This window comes from Delphinapterus leucas, chromosome 8 (genome assembly GCF_059928025.1).
Source record: "Delphinapterus leucas isolate spDelLeu-1000000601 "Yukka" chromosome 8, BTC_Dleu_Yukka2, whole genome shotgun sequence".
NCBI lineage: Eukaryota > Metazoa > Chordata > Mammalia > Artiodactyla > Monodontidae > Delphinapterus > Delphinapterus leucas.
Window position 1 is genome coordinate 67,235,046 of NC_143136.1, and position 19,517 is coordinate 67,254,562.

The window sequence follows — 19,517 nt, forward strand, 5'->3', positions numbered from 1 at the left end:
ATGGAGGCAAAGATCAAGAAGATGCAAGAAATGTTTAACAAAGACCTAGAAGAATTAATTGTTCAGAGATGAACAATACAATAACTGAAATGAAAAATACACTAGAAGGAATCAATAGCCGAATAACTGAGGCAGAAGAATGGATAAGTGACCTGGAAGATAGAATGGTGGAATTCACTGCCATGGAACAGAAAAAAGAATGAAAAGAAATGAAGACAGCCTAAGAGACCTCTGGGACAACATTAAGCACACCAACATTCACATTATAGGGGTCCCAGAAAGAGAAGACAGAGAGAGAAAGGACCCGAGAAAATATTTGAAGAGATTATCGTTGAAAACTTCCCTAACATGGGAAAGGAAATAGCCACCCAAGTCCAGGAAGCACAGAGAGTCCCAGGCAGGATAAACCCAAGGAGAAACACGCCGAGACATGTAGTAATCAAATTGACAAAAATTAAAGACAAAGAAAAATTATTAAAACTAGCAAGGGAAAAACGACAAATAACATACAAGGGAACTCCCATAACATTAACAACTGATTTCTCAGCAGAAATTTTACAAACCAGAAGGGAGTGGCATGATATATTTAAAGTGATGAAAGGGAAGAATCTACAACCAAGATTATTCTACCCGGCAAGGATCTCATTCAGATTTGATGGAGAAATCAAAAGCTTTACAGACAAGCAAAAGCTAAGAGAATTCAGCACCACCAAACCAGCTCTACAATAAATGCTAAAGGAAATTCTGTAAGTGGGAAACACAAGAGAAGAAAAGGACCTACAAAAACAAACCCAAAACAATTAAGAAAATGGTAGTAGGAACATATGTATCGATAATTACCTTAAACGTGAATGGATTAAATGCTCCAACCGAAAGACACAGGCTGGTTGAATGTATACAAAAACAAGACTGCTATATATGCTGTCTACAAGAGACCCACTTCAGACCTTGGGACACATATAGACTGAAAGTGAGGGGATGGAAAAAGATAGACCATGAAAATGGAAATCAAAAGAAAGCTGGAGTAGCAATACTCATATCAGATAAAATAGACTTTAAAATAAAGAACGTTACAAGAGACAAAGAAGGACACTATATAATGATCAAGTGATCAATTCAAGAAGAAGAAATAACAATTATAAATATATATGCACCTAATATAGGAGCACCTCAATACATAAGGCAAATGCTAACAGCTCTAAAAGAGGAAATTGACAGTAACACAATAATAGTGGGGGACTTTAACACCTCACACCAATGGACAGATCCTCCAGACAGAAAATTAATAAGGAAGCACAAGCTTTAAATGACACAATAGACCAGATAGATTTAATTGATATTTATAGGACATTCCATCCAAAAACAGCAGATTACACTTTCTTCTCAAGTGCACATGGAACAGTCTCCAGGAGAGATCACATCTTTCTTTTTTTTCTTTTAAAGAGACAGCCTTTATTTAAGGATTTTTACATTGAAGACTTCAAAAAGTGGTAGGTTTTTAGAACTTATTTACCAGTATTTAAAAGGAACTGTTGACAAAGATTTGCCAGAAATAATCTGAACAAGTGGGAAAATACAGTTAATACTACTGAAACCTACTAAAATAACTCCAGGACATATGGTTTATCCAACATAATGATACCTCTCAATGCTGTCACTGATATGAAACTGACTGCCTTTTTTCTAAACACACAGTGGTTTAATTAACAATATTCAGTCACTTCTGTTCTTTCCTGAATATATAAAAATTAAAATACCAATTAAAAACGAATATATTCTTCTCTGTCAATGTTTCTTACAGGTACAATTTCAATATTTTCATTCAGTAGTGGTGTGGTTTAAGAGATTTTTCATTCACACGTCAAACAACAATCCACCCAAAGGGAACTGATAGTCTCCAGGCTCCTAGTGCAAATAAAGAGTTCAGGAATGCAGCAACTGGCCTTTCTAAAATACAAAACGGATAAAATTCTTAGAAGATACATGCAATAAGTTCTACTAAGCAGCTGGCCACAGAACTAGAACATCTGATCATTTTCCTGGTGATTTCAATGGGACTACAGATGTTTCCAAACTCAACTTGAACTCTCATCTTAGGCTTTGTATTTTGCTTTTCCAGTTTTGCTAATGACACAAACATGATTCAAATCCCTGAAGTATTCATTATAGTCAAGGGCATATCCTACAACAAACTTGTCTGGAATTTCAAATCCAGCAAAGTCTGGTCTATATCCAACACTTTGAGGGGTCCTTTTCACCAGCAAGCTTGCAACCTTGACCAGCTTTGGATTATGCTGCTTGACCAAGGAAAGCAAGGTTTGTGTTGTTTTGCCAGTGTCAATTGTATCTTCAACAATCAAGACATTCTTTCCAGTGAAAGTTGAGAGATCATCTTCACCAATTACTTTTATGTCACCTGTTGACTGGTCATTACAGTAGCTCTTCATTCTGATAAAATCTACAGTTATAGGTATAGATCTATCACTATTTCTGTTTAGTGCTTTGATGTAATCCAGCAGGTCAGCAAAGAATTTATAGCCCCCCTTGAGCACACAGAGGGCCACGATGTGATGGCCTCCCATCTCCTTCATCACATCTTGAGCCAGCCATTTGGTCCTGTCCATAATTAGTCCATGAGGAATAAACACCTTTTCCAAATCCTCAGCATAATGATTAGGTATACAAAATAAATCTAGGTCATAACCTGGTTCATCATCACTAATCACGATGCTGGGGCTGTGGGTCACCATAACGGAGCTGGCTGGTGTGCGGGCTGAGGGAAGACTGGGGAGGAGGAAGCCAACAGCAGGGCCAAGCAGGAGGTGGCACCACGTGGGAAAGCCCAGGATAGATCACATCTTGGGTCACAAATCAAGCCTTGGTATATTTATGAAAATTGAAATCCTATCAGGCATCTTTTCCAACCACAATGCTGTGAGATTAGAAATCAATTACAGGGGAAAAACGGTAAAAAACATAAACACATGGAGGCTAAACAGTAAGTTACTATATAACCAAGAGATCACTGAAGAAATCAAAGAGGAAATCAAAAAATACCTGGAGACAAATGACAATGAAAACACGACGATCCAAAACCCATGGAATGCAGCAAAAGCAGTTCTAAGAGGGAAGTTTATAGCAATACAAGTCTACCTCAAGAAACAAGAAAAATCTCAAATAAACAATCTAACCTTACACCTAAAGGAACTAGAGAAAGAAGAACAAAACCCAAAGTTAGTAGAAGGAAAGAAATCATGAAGATCAGAGCAGAAATAAATGAAATAGAAACAAAGAAAACAATAGCAAAGATCAATAAAACTAAAAGCTGGTTCTTTGAGAAGATAAACAAAATTGATAAACCATTAGACAGATTCATCAAGAAAAAGAGAGAGAGGACTCAAATCAATAAAATTAGAAATGAAAAAGGAGAAGTTACAAAGGACACCACAGAAATAGAAAACATCGTAAGAGACTACTACAAGAAACTCTATGCCAATAAATTGGACAGCCTAGAAGAAATGGACAAATTCTTAGAAAGGTATAACATTCCAAGACTGAACCAGGAAGAAATAGAAAATATGAACAGACCAATCACAAGCACTGAAATTGAAACTGTGATTAAAAATCTTCCAACAAACAAAAGTCCAGGACCAGATGGCTTCACAGGTGAATTCTATCAAACATTTAGAGAAGGGCTAACACCCATCCTTCTCAAACTTTCCTAAAAAATTGCGGAGGAAGGAACACTTCCAAACTCATTCTACGAGGCCACCATCACCCTGATACCAAAACTAGACAAAGATATTGCAAAAAAAGAAAATTACAGATCAATATCAGTGATGAATATAGATGCAAAAATCCTCAACAAAATGCTAGCAAGCAGAATCCAAATGTGATACACAGTATTAACAAATTGAAGAATAAAACCCATGTGATCATCTCAATAGATGCAGAAAAAGCTTCTGACAAAGTTCAGCACCCATTTATGATAAAAACTCCAGAAAGTGGGCGTAGAGGGAACCTACCTCGACATAATAAAGGCCATATATGACAAACCCACAGCCAACATCGTTCTCAAAGGTGAAAAACTGAAAGCATTTCCTCTAAGATCAGGAAGAGGACAAGGATGTCCACTCTCACCACTATTATTTAACATAGTTTTGGAAGTCCTAGCCACGGCAATCAGAGAAGAAAAAGAAATGAAAGGAATCCAAATTAGAAAAGAAGAAGTAAAACTGTTACTGTTTGCAGGTGACATGATATTTTACATAGATAATCTTAAAGATGCCACCAGAAAACTATTAGAGCTAATCAATGAATTTGGTAAAGTTGCAGGATACAAAATTAATGCACTGAAATCTCTTGCATTCCTATACACTAACAGCAAAAGATCAGAAAGAAATTAAGAAAACAATCCCATTCACCGTTGCAACAAAAAGAATAAAATACCTAGGAATAAACCTACCTAAGGAGGTAAAAGACCGGTACTCAGAAAACTATAAGACACTGATGAAAGAAATCAAAGATGACACAAACAGATGGAGAGATATACCATGTTCTTGGATTGGAAGAATCAATATTGTGAAAATGACTATACTATCCAAAGCAATCTACAGATTCAATGCAATCCCTATCAAATTACCAGTAGCATATTTTACAGAACTAGAACAAAAAATCTTAAAATTTGTATGGAGACCCAAGAGACCCTGAGTAGCCAAAGCAGTCTTGAGGGAAAAAAACCGAGCTAGAGGAATCAGACTCCCTGACTTCAGACTCTACTACAAAGCTCCAGTAATCAAGACAATATGGTACTGGCACAAAAATAGAAATATAGTGCCATGGAACAGAATAGAAAGTCCAGAGACAAACCCATGCACCTATAGTCAAATAATCTATGACAAAGGAAGCAAGGATATACAATGGAGAAAAGACAGCCTCTTCAATAAGTGGTGCTGGGAAAACTGGACAGCTACATGTAAAAGAATGAAATTAGAACACTCCCTAACACCATACACAAAAATAAGCTCAAAATGGATTAGAGACCTAAGTGTGAGACTGGACACTATAAAACTCTTAGAGGAAAACATACGAAGAACACTCTTTGACATAAATCACAACAAGATCTTTTTTGACCCACTTCCTGGAGTAATGGAAATAAAAACAAAAATAAACAAACAGGACCTAATGAAACTTGAAAGCTTTTGCACAGCAAAGGAAATTATAAACAAGACAAAAAAACAACCCTCAGAATGGGAGAAGGTATTTGCAAACGAATCAACGGACAAAGGATTAATCTCCAAAATATATAAACAGCTCATGCAGCTCAATATTAAAAAAAAACCCAATCAAAAAATGGGCAGAGGATCTAAACAGACATTTCTCCAAAGAAGACATACAGATGACCAAGAAGCACATGAAAAGATGCTCAACATCACTAATTATTAGAGAAATGCAGATCAAAACTACAATGAGGTATCAACTCACACTGGTTAGAATGGACATTATCAGAAAATCTACAAACAACAAATGCTGGAGAGGGTGTGGAGAAAAGTGAACCCTCTTGCACTGTTGGTGGGAATGTAAATTGATACAGCCACTATGGAGAACAGTATGGAGATTCCTTAAAAAACTAAAAATATGACCCAGTAATCCCACTACTGGGCATATACCCAGAGAAAGCCATAATTCAAAAAGACACATGCACCCCAATGTTCATTGCAGCACTATTTACAATAGCCAGGTCATGGAAGCAACGTAAATGCCCATCAAAATATGAATGAATAAAGAAGAAATGGTACATATATTTAATGGAATATTACTCAGCCATAAAAAGGAACACAATTGGGTCATTTGTAGAAATGTTGATGGACCTAGAGACTGCCATACAGAGTGAAGTAAGTCAGAAAGAGAAAAACAGATATCGTATATTAACACATATATGTGGAATCTAGAAAAATGGTACAGTTGAACTGGTTTGCAAGGCAGAAATAGAGACAGAGATGTAGAGAACAAACGTATGGACAAAAAGGGGGGAAGCGGGGGGCAGGGTGGGATGAATTGGGAGATTCGGGTTGACATATACACACTAATATGTATAAAATAGATTAATAAGAACCTGCTTATAAAGAGATAAATAAAATTTAAAAAAAGAAGCAATGCAATGTTTGTAAAAATGCTAACCATATAAAGCTAAGTTGGGATGTAAAAAATATATATATAATGGGAATTTAAATTTGGAAAAGTTATTATACTTTGGGACCACTTTTTTTTTTTGGGGGGGGACTACTTTTAAGATTGTTACATTGAGCGATTCTGAGAACTTCCTGAATTTACACAAACTTGATTGACCTAAGTAGCAACCTTCTGGCAGTGTTTCAGACATTACAAAGTTCTTAGGAAAGTAAATCATCAACTCTCATTGAATACCTACTATCTGTCAGGCGTTGTACTAGACTAGTGGTTCTCAAACTTGGCTGCACTTTAGAATTGCTTGGGGAGATTTTAAAATTCCCATAGCCAGTAAATCAGAATTTCCGGGTGTGGGGCCTGAACCTCAGCATTTTATGAAAGTCCTCAGGTGAGTCCATTGTGTAGCCAAATTTGAGCACCACTGGGTGAAGTGTGAGCTGAGATGGGTGGGGCTAGGCGTTGGCCCCCCCTTTTCAGTGGTCGGAGAACCACTATACAAGGAGGACACATTTGATCTGCTGTCTGGATGAGCTGAAGGAGCAGGCAGTTTGAAATTCTGTGGTGAAAACATTTGGGGCAGAGGGAGCAGCTCTGCAAGTCCCTCAGATGTGAAGGAAGGGAAGGAAGGCCAGTGTGAATTACATAGGGAGTTGCAAGTGAGTAAATAGAAGGGAGGTTGGCAGGGGCTGGCTCAGTGATTTCTTAGATGTTAGCATGCATCAGAAGCTCTTGGAGAGTTTTGTCGAAGGTGCATTGCAGGCCTTTACCCTCTGTGTTTCTGATTATTTAGGTCCGGGGTAGGGCCTGAGAATTTGCATTTCTAACAAGGTCCCAGGTGGTGCTCTGAAATCACACTTTGAGAACCACCAGGCTGGCTCATCTAGGGCTTTGCAAACCAAGAACAGGAATTTGGTTTTATTCTCGATGTATTGGGAGACCAGTGAAGGGTCAGAGATGTGATGTGGTCTGATTTACATATTTAAAAGATCACTCTTGGGCTTCCCTGGTGGCTCAGTGGTTAAGAATCTGCCTGCCAGTGCAGGAGACACGGGTTCAAGCCCTGCTCCAGGAAGATCCCACGTGCTGCGGAGCAACTAAGCCCGTGCACCACAACTTCTGAGCCTGCGCTCTAGAGCCCGTGAACCACAACTGCTGAGCCCACGCACCACAACTACTAGAGCCTGCGTGCCTAGAGCCCGTGCTCTGCAACAAGAGAAGCCACCGCAATGAGAAGCCCGTGCACCACAATGAAGAGTAGCCCCCGGTTGTCACAACTAGAGAAAGCCCGCGCGCAGCACTGAAGACCCAGTGCAGCCAAAAATAAATAAGTAAAAATAAATATATTAAAAAAAAAAAAGATCACTCTTGACTACTGCAGAGAATAATACATTTTAAGGGACAAGAGCCGAAAGTGGGGAAACAAGTCAGGAGGCTGTTGGAGCAGTCCAATCAAGAGCTGATAGCTTAATTGCCAGGGTGGTAGCAGAGGAACTGGTGAAAAGTATACAGGTTCAGGATGTGTTTTAGAGCTAAAAGCCCACAAGACTTGAAAATGAATTGGAAATAGGAGATAGGCATAGAGAGGAATTAAAATATGCCTAGAATTTTTGCTTGAGTTAACAAGGTGGTTAGTGTGGAGCCATTCCCAGGGATGGGGGGGACTGGGGGGACGCTTGGATGAGAATTGGGGGTAGAGAGGAGACTCAAGAGTTTTGATTCTGAGATACCTATGGGACATTCAAATGGCAAAGACCATGAGATTATTGGGCATATAAGTCAGAACTCAATAAACAGGTCAGGGTTGGAGATGTGAATTTGAGAGTTATCAACTTGCGGATGGTATTTAAAGCCATGGAATTTCATGAAATTACTTGGGCCTGAGGGTTGTAGAAGAGAAGAGAAGGGGGCAGACAAGGAGCCTTGGGGTGGCCTCGACACTTAGAAATCAGACAAAGAGATAAGGGCATTGAGACTGAGGAGTGGCAGTAAAGAAGGAGGAAAACAGTGGGTTGTATTGTCACACAAAGCCAAGGGAAGAGAATCCCAAGCAGAGGGCTTGAGCAGCTGTGAAGTGTGTCCATATTGGAATTTAGGCACTGACTCAGTGTGAGAGGAGATGTATAATTATCTATTAGATTTGAACACACATAGATGATTGGTGACCTTGACAAGAGAAATGTCTGTTAAGAGTCATATAACGCCTTGGGACTCCCCTTGTTGCCTTTTGTCACTGCTTATCTTTTAAAGCCACTTAGATATATTTACTTTGATTAGATATAAGGCTCATCAAGAAAAGGGACCTTTTGTTCTTAATTGCATTCCCTCAAGCACATAGCACAATGTTATGCCCACCATTGGGACAGATTTTTGTTTAATATAATCTTCTCTTGTTTCATTAAACCCAGAGAGACACACTAAGAAATTGTTTTGAAGAACTGATCTCCACTTTATACTTGAAATGCGTAAGGTAGGAACCATCAAAACATTGCCAGATACTGTACTTCGAAGGACTGTCTTGTCAACACTTACCATAATGCATCTAATGTTTGATAGCCCTCTGTACTGAGAGAGGGTGGCTGTTAAATTTCATTTTGGTCATTAGAATGTGATACTTTAAAAACCTATTGTTTTAAGACTTATAATTCCATTCTTTTATTTTGTCTTTAATATCAAAGCTGTATTTTTGTATAGTATTTCTCTGAGTCTATGAGGATACTATATAAATAAAGCAAACAGATGAGAGCCCATTGGACTTGGAGCTTATTAAGGATGCAAGTATTGATATATCTCATATACAATTGAAAGATTTCTTTCTTTCAAACAAAGTAGAGGTATTTGAGTAGATTTCTGTTGTTTTGCTGAGCGTCTCTTTTATTCCTTTTCATTTATTTTAAGGATATTAACATTGACAGGGATGGAGTGAGGATTACAGTGGACACATGATTTTGAAGTGCTTTGCAGATCAAGTGATAAAAAAATCAATCAGTAGTGGTAGCAGGATACCATTCAAACGGTAATTTGAATTCTCTGTTAAAATTAAGTTTGGCTATTTTAAAGATCAGTTATTGCATAACGTGGAATCGTACCTTAATTTTCATTATGAACGTTGAATATAATATTGAGATAATTTTCATGAATAAAACGATGCTTTAACCTAAACGATAATTTACTGTGGCTTGTTATTTTTAGGGCTTGATTAGTGAATTTTTGTGTTGACACAGAAAAGGTTTCTATCTCAAATATCTTTTCAGTATGACCTTCTCTCCACCACCCTTGTGTAAAATTTGTTGCTGTAACTGTTGAAGGTAGTGGCCTCTGAGGAGCTTATGTGGAAATCCCTTGAGCAGGAAACTGGCCCAAACATCATTCCCATTTAAAAGGGTGGGGGGACTTCAATGGCAGTTAGTGCGTTTTTAATATATTAATGAAAACTAGCATTCGTCTAAGCCGTAAACTACAGTTGTTATTGCATGTTGATGTATTACTCTGCTTTACCAGAATTTCCTATGCTTAGATTATGTTAAAAGCTTTGATTATTTTCACTGTACTTTTGGCTTTGGGGGACATTTAATTTAATTTTGTTATCGTTTCCAAGCATCTCAACTAAGAAATGTAAAACATTGGGAGAGATGTGAGTGGGTAAAAGGTATTTTAAAACTTTTGCTGGTGAGTAAGAGATCAAGTAAGTTACCAAGTCTTAAATCTACTTAGGATTCAGGCCAAATCCAGGCCTCTGCCTGGTATTCTTTTCACTAGACTATACCATGTAGTGAGCAAACTTTAACTGGATAGACACATTCCTGAATTTAATGTAAATGGATCGCAGTCGGGAACCAACATATAAATGATCCTACAGGCTCTTCCTCCTGAATACTACTATTCTTTCAAGAACTGAGTCCCTTTTTTCTTTGAAGTTACCTTAATACCTGCCTTCACACCCTCACAGAGCTCATTTTAGCTTGCTCTCATTGCTCTGAGTCTTCAAGGTTACCCATCTGTTTTATGACACTTCGTTTTTTTGCTTTGTATATGTTGTTTGATTACTTACATATTGCATCTTCCCTGTTGGATTTCTAATTCATTGTGGAAGGATCTTGGTTTGATTCCCAATATGCTTTCCAATTTTCAGGACCAAAGGTGACAAATGCTTTATTATAATAATAGAGAACACTAAGATGTTCTTAATAGAAGTTCCATGTAAGTAATGTTTCAACAAGTGCTTTGTTCTGCTTTCCTTTTTTTAAGTTGGTTTACCTTTAGTAATTTAAGATGGGTTTTTGGGACTTCCCTGGTGGCACAGTGGTTAAGAACCCGCTTGCCAATGCAGGGGACACGGGTTTGAGCCCTGGTCCGGGAAGATCCCACATGCCGCGGAGCAACTAAGCCCGTGCGCCACAACTACTGAGCCTGAGCTCTAGAGCCCACGAACCACAACTACTGAGCCTGTGTGCCACAACTACTCTAGGCCTGTGTGCCTAGAGCCTGTGCTGCACAACAAGGGAAGCCACCACAGTGAGAAGCCTGTGCACCGCAACGCAGAGTAGCCCCCGCTCGCCACAACTAGAGAAAGCCCACGCACAGCAACGAAGACCCAAATGCAGCCATAAATAAATAAATAAACTTATAAGATGGATTTTCATCATAAGACTCAAAGTACCTTAGGAAATAAGACAGTCATACATATACGAACATTAAAACTGTTAGAGTTCATTGCAGTGTGCAATAGACAGGGAAAATGTACCAAGGAATTGTGATTCAATATGAACCTCGAAGGATAGATAATATAGGTAAAGGCAGAGAGAATGGGGAGGGCATTCAAACGGTGACTTGGGGGAGCAAAACTTGGAGATGGGAAGGTGCCTTCAATGATGAAAGCAGGGGATGAGGAGGTGATGGTAGCAGCAGGAGGTGCCTATCAGACCCTCTATGGTACCACTTCTCTTGAAAGCCAAGTCCATTTTGTGGGCAAGGTTGTTCTTGATGCTTTACCTACCTGCGCGTGGTGGCTGGGCTTGTCTTCTGACCTTCCTCGTGAAACTCTTCTAAAGCCCTAAGGTTCCCAGTTATTCCTTGCTAATAAGTCCAGTGCATAGTTTTCAACACTCATCTTCTTAAAAATAAAACATAATCAGTTTCTAAAACCTAACGCAGCTAATTCTGAGTACCTTGGTGGTAAGACCTTTTTTCCTTCCCAATTACGTGCTTAGGTACCTCATCTTTGTGGGAAGTATTCACTGAATGCATTCATTCAGTAAATATGAGTGCCTACCATGTGGCCGACATTATTCTAGAGATTTTATACATTAGCAAGTATGTGTGACACCAGGCGGTGGAGACAAGAACCTATACTCATGGGATTAATTACTCTAATGGAAGGAGACAGGATAAAAAAGTATGTTAGTTGCCCTGACAAGCCCTCAGACAAAAGTAAGGCAGAGAAGTAGAGGTGTTAATCTTAAGGTCAGGAACAGACTCTGCAGAGGAGCCTGAGTAGGAATTGTCCTAAGTGTGTTCAAGGAAAAGGCAAGAGTCATAGGATCGGAGTGCAGTGAGCCTAGGGCGGAAGTGGGACAGGAGAGCTTGGAGAGGCTAGAAGTAAGGGACGACAGATTATCAAACTCCAGATCTTATTTTGGCTGAGGTCAGAAGCCGTCGGAGGGTGGGAAAGGAAGTTCTGTGATCAAACTTAACATTTTAAGAGGATCACTCCAGCTGCTATGTTGAGAATAAAGTGTAAAGTGACAAGGTTGGGAGCAGGAAGACCACTTAGCAGCTTGAACAGAGGTGTTTGGTAATCAAGGTTGTTGATGGATTCTGGGTCTATTTATAATATAGAGCTGGCAGAATTTGTCAAGGGATTGGAGTGTATGTGTGTGAGAGAGGAGATTTTTGGCCCAAGCACCTGAAAGAATTGAGATTTACTAGGGCTTCCCTGGTGGCGCAGTGGTTGAGATTCCGCCTGCCGATGCAGGGGACACGGGTTCGTGCCCTGGTCCGGGAGGATCCTACATGCCGCGGAGCGGCTGGGCCCGTGAGCCATGGCCGCTGAGCCTGCGCGTCCGGAGCCTGTGCTCCGCAACGGGAGAGGCCACAACAGTGAGAGGCCCGCGTACAGCAAAAAAAAAAAGAAAAAAAAAAAGAATTGAGATTTACTGAGATGGGAAGACTTGGAGAGGAAAACATTTGGTTTGGAGGAAATGGGAAGAGGAATTGGAAATTTAGCTGGAGATTCCAGTTAGTCATCTGAATCCAGATGTCAAGTAGGCATTGAATTTATAAATCTGGCGTGTAAGGGAGAGGACATCCAAGCTGACTATTTGACATTTAAGATTTTCTTCATATACATTTTGCAAAATTCTTGTTGTATTTATTGTAATAATTTTTTAAAATTTATTTTGGTTGCTACTGTAAAAGAAGTGTTTTCTTTCATTATACTTTGACTAGGTTTTGCTTATGTTTACGTAGGCTATTGACGCCGGCATGTATCATTTTGTGCCAAGCCACCTTGCTGAATTCTCTTAATTTATAAAAGCTTTTTCATAGATTCACTGGATTTCTCTTCTCCTTTGACTTTTCTGTGGAATTTTACCAAGCTCTTCAATTCTGAGAGGTACCACTTTCTTTCATGGCTTGATTTGCTTTCCTTTGCCTAAAATATCAATTATTTCTTGTCTTTTCCTGTGAGTTTCTATTCATTCCCCCAAACCCAGCTCATGTTTCCCATCTTGTCAAACATTTCTGGATTCCTAGGAAAGTTTCTCTTCCTATGAGCTGCAGCTGTACCATCTGCATACCTGTATCAGAACAATCATCAAAGTTTATTCTAATTTTGTATATATCTTTCAGTCCTTTTGGGGGAGGAGAACTGGGTCTTACTGTCTTTACATCCCCAGTGTTTAGCTGAATCTGCTACATGGTTGTCTGTTACAGGATAAACGTTTGTTGAATAGATGAGTAGTCAATTTGGGCAGATTAAAAACATTTGGAAATTGGATAACGTTTTTCTTCATATAGATTTTATAAACTTGTTGTATTTATTGAAACACTTCTAAAAATTCATTTTTGTCACTATTGTAAAAGAAATCTTTTCTAAAGTGTAATATAACTTTGCAGTTATACTCCTAAAAACTAAGGCCTATTTTAGAAAACTAATGTAGGAACCTTGTTTCTGTTTTTTCATGATGCTGAGTGCACAAACGTGCTTGGATTTGTAAGACCTTAAATTTTGAAAATACTTAATGGCTGGATGTTACGTATTTACTTACAAAGAAGGCCTTTTATTTTGCATGGTTTTTATTTTTGCCTAGGAATCATCAAAGCATTGAATTGGCCATGTGTAGAATGTCTACTACTGTTTCTGTTATAAATCAGTTAAGGGGTTGTCCTAGTAAGTGACACTGAAACATATTTATTATAATAATTATTTGTAACATTGATTTTATTGAAATAGAAATATAACTTTATCAAATAACCAATCACAGTTCACTGTTCATTGCTAAGCACAGTGGGAAATACAGCATGCTTCTTTCTTACAGGGAGTAATAAATGTAGGCAGAGAGATGAAACCGGTACCCAGGAGAAAAAAAATGGGAAAAATGTTACATTTGTGGAATCTGTTGTATGTGCCTTATAGAGAGACACTTGATATAGGGGAGTGGTAGGAGGGTGTTTTCAGCTAGATTTTGAAGCATAGGTAGAGTTTAATCTGGATAGAGAGGCAGAATACACTAGATGGGAAACAAATAGAATGAGAGGCACAAAGGTAAGAGGTGTTAGGAGGTGTGGAAATGAGATACTGATTTCCATCCTAGGACAGTAAGAATTTTTACAATTTGTTCCACCAAAGAAAATGCAGTACTTTTGCTTCACTGTAGTGAACACACATTAATTGAATTTAATGAAGGCCGATATCAGATCTCTTTTTTTTTTTTTTTTTTGCGGTGTGTGGGCCTCTCACTGTTGTGGCCTCTCCCGTTGCGGAGCACAGGCTCCGGACGCGCAGGCTCAGCAGCCATGGCTCACGGGCCCAGCCGCTCCGCGGCATGTGGGATCTTTCCGGACCGGGGCACGAACCCGTGTCCCCTGCATCGGCAGGCGGACTCTCAACCACTGCGCCACCAGGGAAGCCCTCAGATCTCTTTTGTTACCATGTTTCTTTGTATTGCCAAGTAATGCAAGCATATTGTTGAAAACAAACAAATATGCTGATTTTTAAAAGGCAGAAAAAAAGTTTACTTAATTCCATCATCCCTAGTAAGCTAACAGTTAACATTTTAGTGCATTTTTTTCCCCTAGGTGTGAAAAACATACATACACACATTTTATGTTTTTATTAAATGAGATCCTATTAGCAAATTATTTTTAAAATACGTATATTTTATCCTCTGTTTTGTTTTTGTTTTAGGAGAAAACCAAAAGCCAAGGCACCGCTTCCTCCAGCTGAGACCAAATACCTTGATGCCTCTTCAGTTGATGATTCTGTAGAATCTTCTGCTTTTATCATGGAACAGAAAGAAAACACGATAGATAAAGATATTGAACTCTTGGTCGTTCTACCTGGGGATATTATCAAATCTACTACTGTTCATGGCAGGTACGATGGAGTGAAGGAAATACCAGGACTTCCCTTTCTTCTTCTGTAATTGAAACCCTCTGTTGTAGACTTCTTGATTTTTTTCTTTGGCAGATACTTTATTCATCACTCAGTTTACTTATCTATTGAAAAAGTAAATGCTAAAAGGTATTAAAATTTTTATAACAATGCTTTAAATATCAAATCTATGAATTCCACAACCCCAGTGAAGTGACTCTTGGAATTTGGAACTATTTTACATTTTGTTAGTCATTTAAAAAAAAATTTTTTTTAATAGCCTTTTCCAGAGGAACAGTCATCAGTTTTATTGATTTTCTAATTCAAACTTACAAAGCAAGCCAGGGACCCATAAGAAAACTCTTTCCCTTCCCTTCCAAATTATTCTTTCTCTTTTAAGCCGCTTCTCCAAATTTGACATTGCAGAAGTTATTAACTACTCTTAAAAGGTAATACTCTTTTATTTATCAAAACAGATAAATCTGTAAAACTAGCAGGATTTTTCACATCATTGAATGATTTAATAAAGTTATTTAAAATGTGGATAAATTTAATAGAAACATAGAATTAAACTTTAATCCAGCGAGAAGGGAATATGTGATTTAGGAGACTGATTCCCCCACCCCCCCAGCCCCCCTCCCCACGCCCCACCCCCCCACCGGTACACGGGCCTCTCACTCTGTGGCCTCTCCCGTTGCGGAGCACAGGCTCCAGACATGCAGGCCCAGCGGTCATGGCTCAGGGGCCCAGCCGCTCCGTGGCATGTGGGATCTTCCTGGACTGGGGCATGAACCCGTGTCCCCTGCATCGGCAGGCGGACCCCCAACCACTGCGCCACCAGGGTAGCCCAGGAGACTGACATTTTTAATACCTGAATAAAAATTGGAAAAATGGAATAAAGCCAAGTGTAATTTTCCATTTCATTTTGAAGTGGAAAGTTACATAAGTTGTATACTGGGTCTTGTTCCACCTTTCACCTTCAACTACCCGTTTGTTATCCAGAGTCCTGATTTAGAAATTTAAGCTATTTTGACCTTAGTATTGCATGTGTATGTGTATGTATATATGTGTGTGTAGAACGAAAGAATAAGCAGGCAACATATTGAGTACTGCATTTTTGCAATGTGGTTTTACCTAGGTGAAATTTATTCAAGATAACCTTAATCTTGAGATTTATTCTTAAGATTATGTACAACTTTACGAATTATTGAAAGTTCATGAAAATAAAAAAGTTCAGCATTAGCAAACAATACATAGTATTGTGTATTAAATTCTCATTAAATTTAAGTGAGTTGCACTTTGCCATTTATTTGGTATTGGAAGTAGTTTTGGAGATGACCCATTGAACCATATTTAGGAGGTTGAGAACCCTGTGACTGACCTTGGTGGGCGTCCACCTTAGATGCAGGTGGGTTTTGCCTCTTCTGAGGGAGGAAGGCATCTTGTAAGTTAGACACAGTGGCCATCGCATCATCTTCAATCCTTGAAATCACACCATTACCCTGGTTTTAAAATAATAATGGTAATGAATGTGTCTGGGGTAATAAAGGCAATTCCTCTTATGTTCCCTGAATTCAAGGTAATTTTTTTTAAAAGTCAGTATTTTTTCCTTGTTCTTCACTGATGCTGACAGGTAACAATGGTTTCATTATCAGTACTCCTCAAAATTTCATCTTGAATATACCAGTCATCTGTTTATATTGCCATCTTCTCTACTATCAGCCTTCTGGGTTCTTTTGTTTGTTTGTTTGTTTTTAAACCTCAGGGACTTCAGTATTAGAATCACGGGTTTCCCCTCTATCCTGTCACCCATCATAATTACTTTAAACTTTTCCACATGCTACCCTGAGCTAACTTTTCTTCTGTTTCCTTGACTCTGGGAAAATACATCCATAGTGTACATCCCCTGTCCACCTGGACCGTGGTATCTTACCACTTTGAAGCTGATCCAATACTGAGATCTTAGGTTCTCTCTTTGACACAACTTTTTTGAGTCTAGCTTACCCACTTTCTCTTTCTTAATTGGATTTGTTCTTCATCCTCCTTATGAAGTCTAATTGATGATTTCTCTTCCTGTTGCTGCATTTTTCTTCATATTTGACTTGGATTCTGCATCAGTCATTTCTACCACATTTGTACTTACAAGGACCCTAGATTTTCCCCATCCTTTTGACCTTCCAGCATGTTTGCCTTCCAGGTTCCTAAACTGGAGTAGTTTTCCATCAGTCAGCTTTTTGTTTCTGGGCCACCAACTGTTGTTGGATTGCTTCAGTTTTCTTATCTATAAAAAATGTTTTATAACTGAATTGTTGTTGGGATTAAATGAAATACTTATCAGTGCCTGGCACATAGTGACTTCCACCATTCTCTTTTGAGAACTGTTTTCCTTAACCCTGGGCGCTCTCCATTCATTCCCCACCCTCAGGTTAATCTGACTAAAACATCCCTCTGTTTGTGGCACTCGCTTTGATAAAAGACTGCAGGGATGGCAATTCAACAAAGTAAGGAAGTCCAAGCTAACAAGCCTGGACACTGGGCCACCTTCTTCTCTTCTCCTCTGGAGTTAAGCAGTCTTTCCTTCCCTACCCCCCTTTAAATAGCTTACGCTTCAGCCGCATGACTCTTTGATACTACAGATACTCTACTTTTTCCACCTCCACACTTTTTTTGGAAAGCCATTCCATCTTGAGTACCTTACCAGCCACATTTTATCCAGTTAATGTAGCTCAAGTGACACTTTTGATTTAAAGGCTCCCTGATCTCCCCAGAATGAACTATTACCTCTGACTTCCAAACTCTTCTGACACTTTATACCATTGATAGGACAATCATACATTGTCCTATGCTATAATTTATATGTGTATCTTATCTTCTTAAATAAACCATAAGATCCATGCAGGTATCATGACTTTTCTTCTTGGTGCTTAGCACAGTTTCTTTTTTCTTTCTTTCTTTTTCTTTTTTTTTTTTTTTTTTACAGTTTCTTGCAATGTAGTATTTACCATTTAGTAAATTCAGCATATTGTCTCCCTAAATCTTATATGTTGATGGAGGTAGCAACTTAAATGGTGTGTCTTGAAGAGGCAATTGGATGGGTCCCAGTAGCTTTCCCAGAATCTCTTAAATATATTTCCTCAGGTAGAGAGTAAGGCAAGAATGCCCCAAATTCTGATTGCTTTTTAAATTTTGTTTGAAAAATTTAAACAAAACTTTAAATTTTGGGGCTGAAAAACTTTTCTGAGAGTAGAATTTGTTTTATATCAGTGTTTTTACTAGGGGGTTTGATTTTGAGACTTTGTTCCTAATAGTTTTATCACTCAGGAATGACTCAAGTTGTAGACACTATGACTAATTTTTTTTAAATATTAAATGTTTATAATTACAAGTGGTTGTGTGATTTGGAATATTTCAGGAGTGTGATTCTGGATATCCCAGGAGTGATTCCAGATATTTTAGAAGGCGCTTCAGGATATCTTAAGAGTGTGATTTGGGGTATCTTGAAGGTTGCAGCAACTGCTGCCCCATTATTTAAAAAAACAAAAACAAAAACCAACGTTTAACAATAACAACAAAAACAAAAATGTACAAATAGAAAAATTTATTCTATTTCTGAAAAATGTTAGCTACCTATGTGAAGACCCATGATATAGATAACTTAAATTTCTTCTGGGCTTTGTTACCATAAATGGAATAGGAAAATTTTCAACAAAATGATACAGGAATTTAGTGGGGGACTACAGAAGAATCATTTTAAATAAGTTTAAGGGCATAAGGTTTTCTTAGCTAAATCAGAGTTCCATATGTTACTGTGAAGGATCTCTAATTTAATTTTTTGAGACCATCTCTTCTTAATTTGTCTAAATATTCTTTGTATCTTATATTTATTTTGATAGTATTATATATATATAATCTCCTTTGGAGAATAATATCAATATGAGCCTGAAATACATATTCTCCTTTGGAGAATAATATCAATATGAGCCTGAAATACATATTTAGAAACTTATCATATGCTTCATTTAACTGTTCAGAAAAGTTTTGCTTCTCAAAATGTATTCTTGGGGAAGATTTTTAAAAAGATCCCCTCTCTTCTTTTTTTTTTTTTAAATTTATTTATTTATTTTTGGCTGTGTTGGGTCTTCGTTTCTGTGCGAGGGCTTTCTCTAGTTGTGGCAAGTGGGGGCCACTCTTCATCGCCGTGCGCGGGCCTCTCACTGTCACGGCCACTCTTGCTGCGGAGCACAGGCTCCAGACGCGCAGGCTCAGTAGTTGTGGCTCACGGGCCCAGTTGCTCCGCGGCATGTGGGATCTTCCCGGACCAGAGCTCGAACCCGTGTCCCCTGCATTGGCAGGCAGACTCTCAACCACTGTGCCACCAGGGAAGCCCTCCCCTCTCTTCTTATACAATTCATGCAGAGATATGCTCAGAATGTTTCATTTTCAAGAATGTAACACACAGCATTATTTTCAGAAGAATGCACTTGTTTGTACATTGATTTTTCACCAAAGAGCTTGTTCGGATTAAGGAACACAATAAGATTGGAGGTGGTAATAGACTTTATGCTCAGGGGCAAACTAAAAACTTGTTATCCTGAATCAGGTTAGGAGCCTTCTGCAGGCTTACCAATCTTTTGGTACCAGAGCTTAGTGATGTTGCCTCTTTAGTGACCAAAAGTCACCCAATGTCTCTTATCTTGCCTTTGCGATCCTTGACTTACATTGAAGATGGCTGAGTGGC

The 19,517-nt window shown here is 38.6% G+C and overlaps 1 protein-coding gene and 1 pseudogene across 1 annotated transcript in view; one reads left to right on the forward strand and one right to left on the reverse strand.

Annotated features, from left to right (window-relative positions):
- Positions 1 to 19,517, forward strand: part of COBLL1 (cordon-bleu WH2 repeat protein like 1) — a 190,043-nt gene that overhangs the window by 112,349 nt on the left and 58,177 nt on the right. The window contains exons 4-5 of the mRNA XM_089915922.1: positions 8,595 to 8,656; positions 14,594 to 14,782. Of these exons, the coding sequence (XP_089772048.1) occupies positions 8,595 to 8,656; positions 14,594 to 14,782 (251 nt within the window). The remainder of the gene's footprint in view (positions 1 to 8,594; positions 8,657 to 14,593; positions 14,783 to 19,517) is intronic.
- Positions 1,734 to 3,742, reverse strand: LOC111172809 (hypoxanthine-guanine phosphoribosyltransferase pseudogene; annotated as a pseudogene).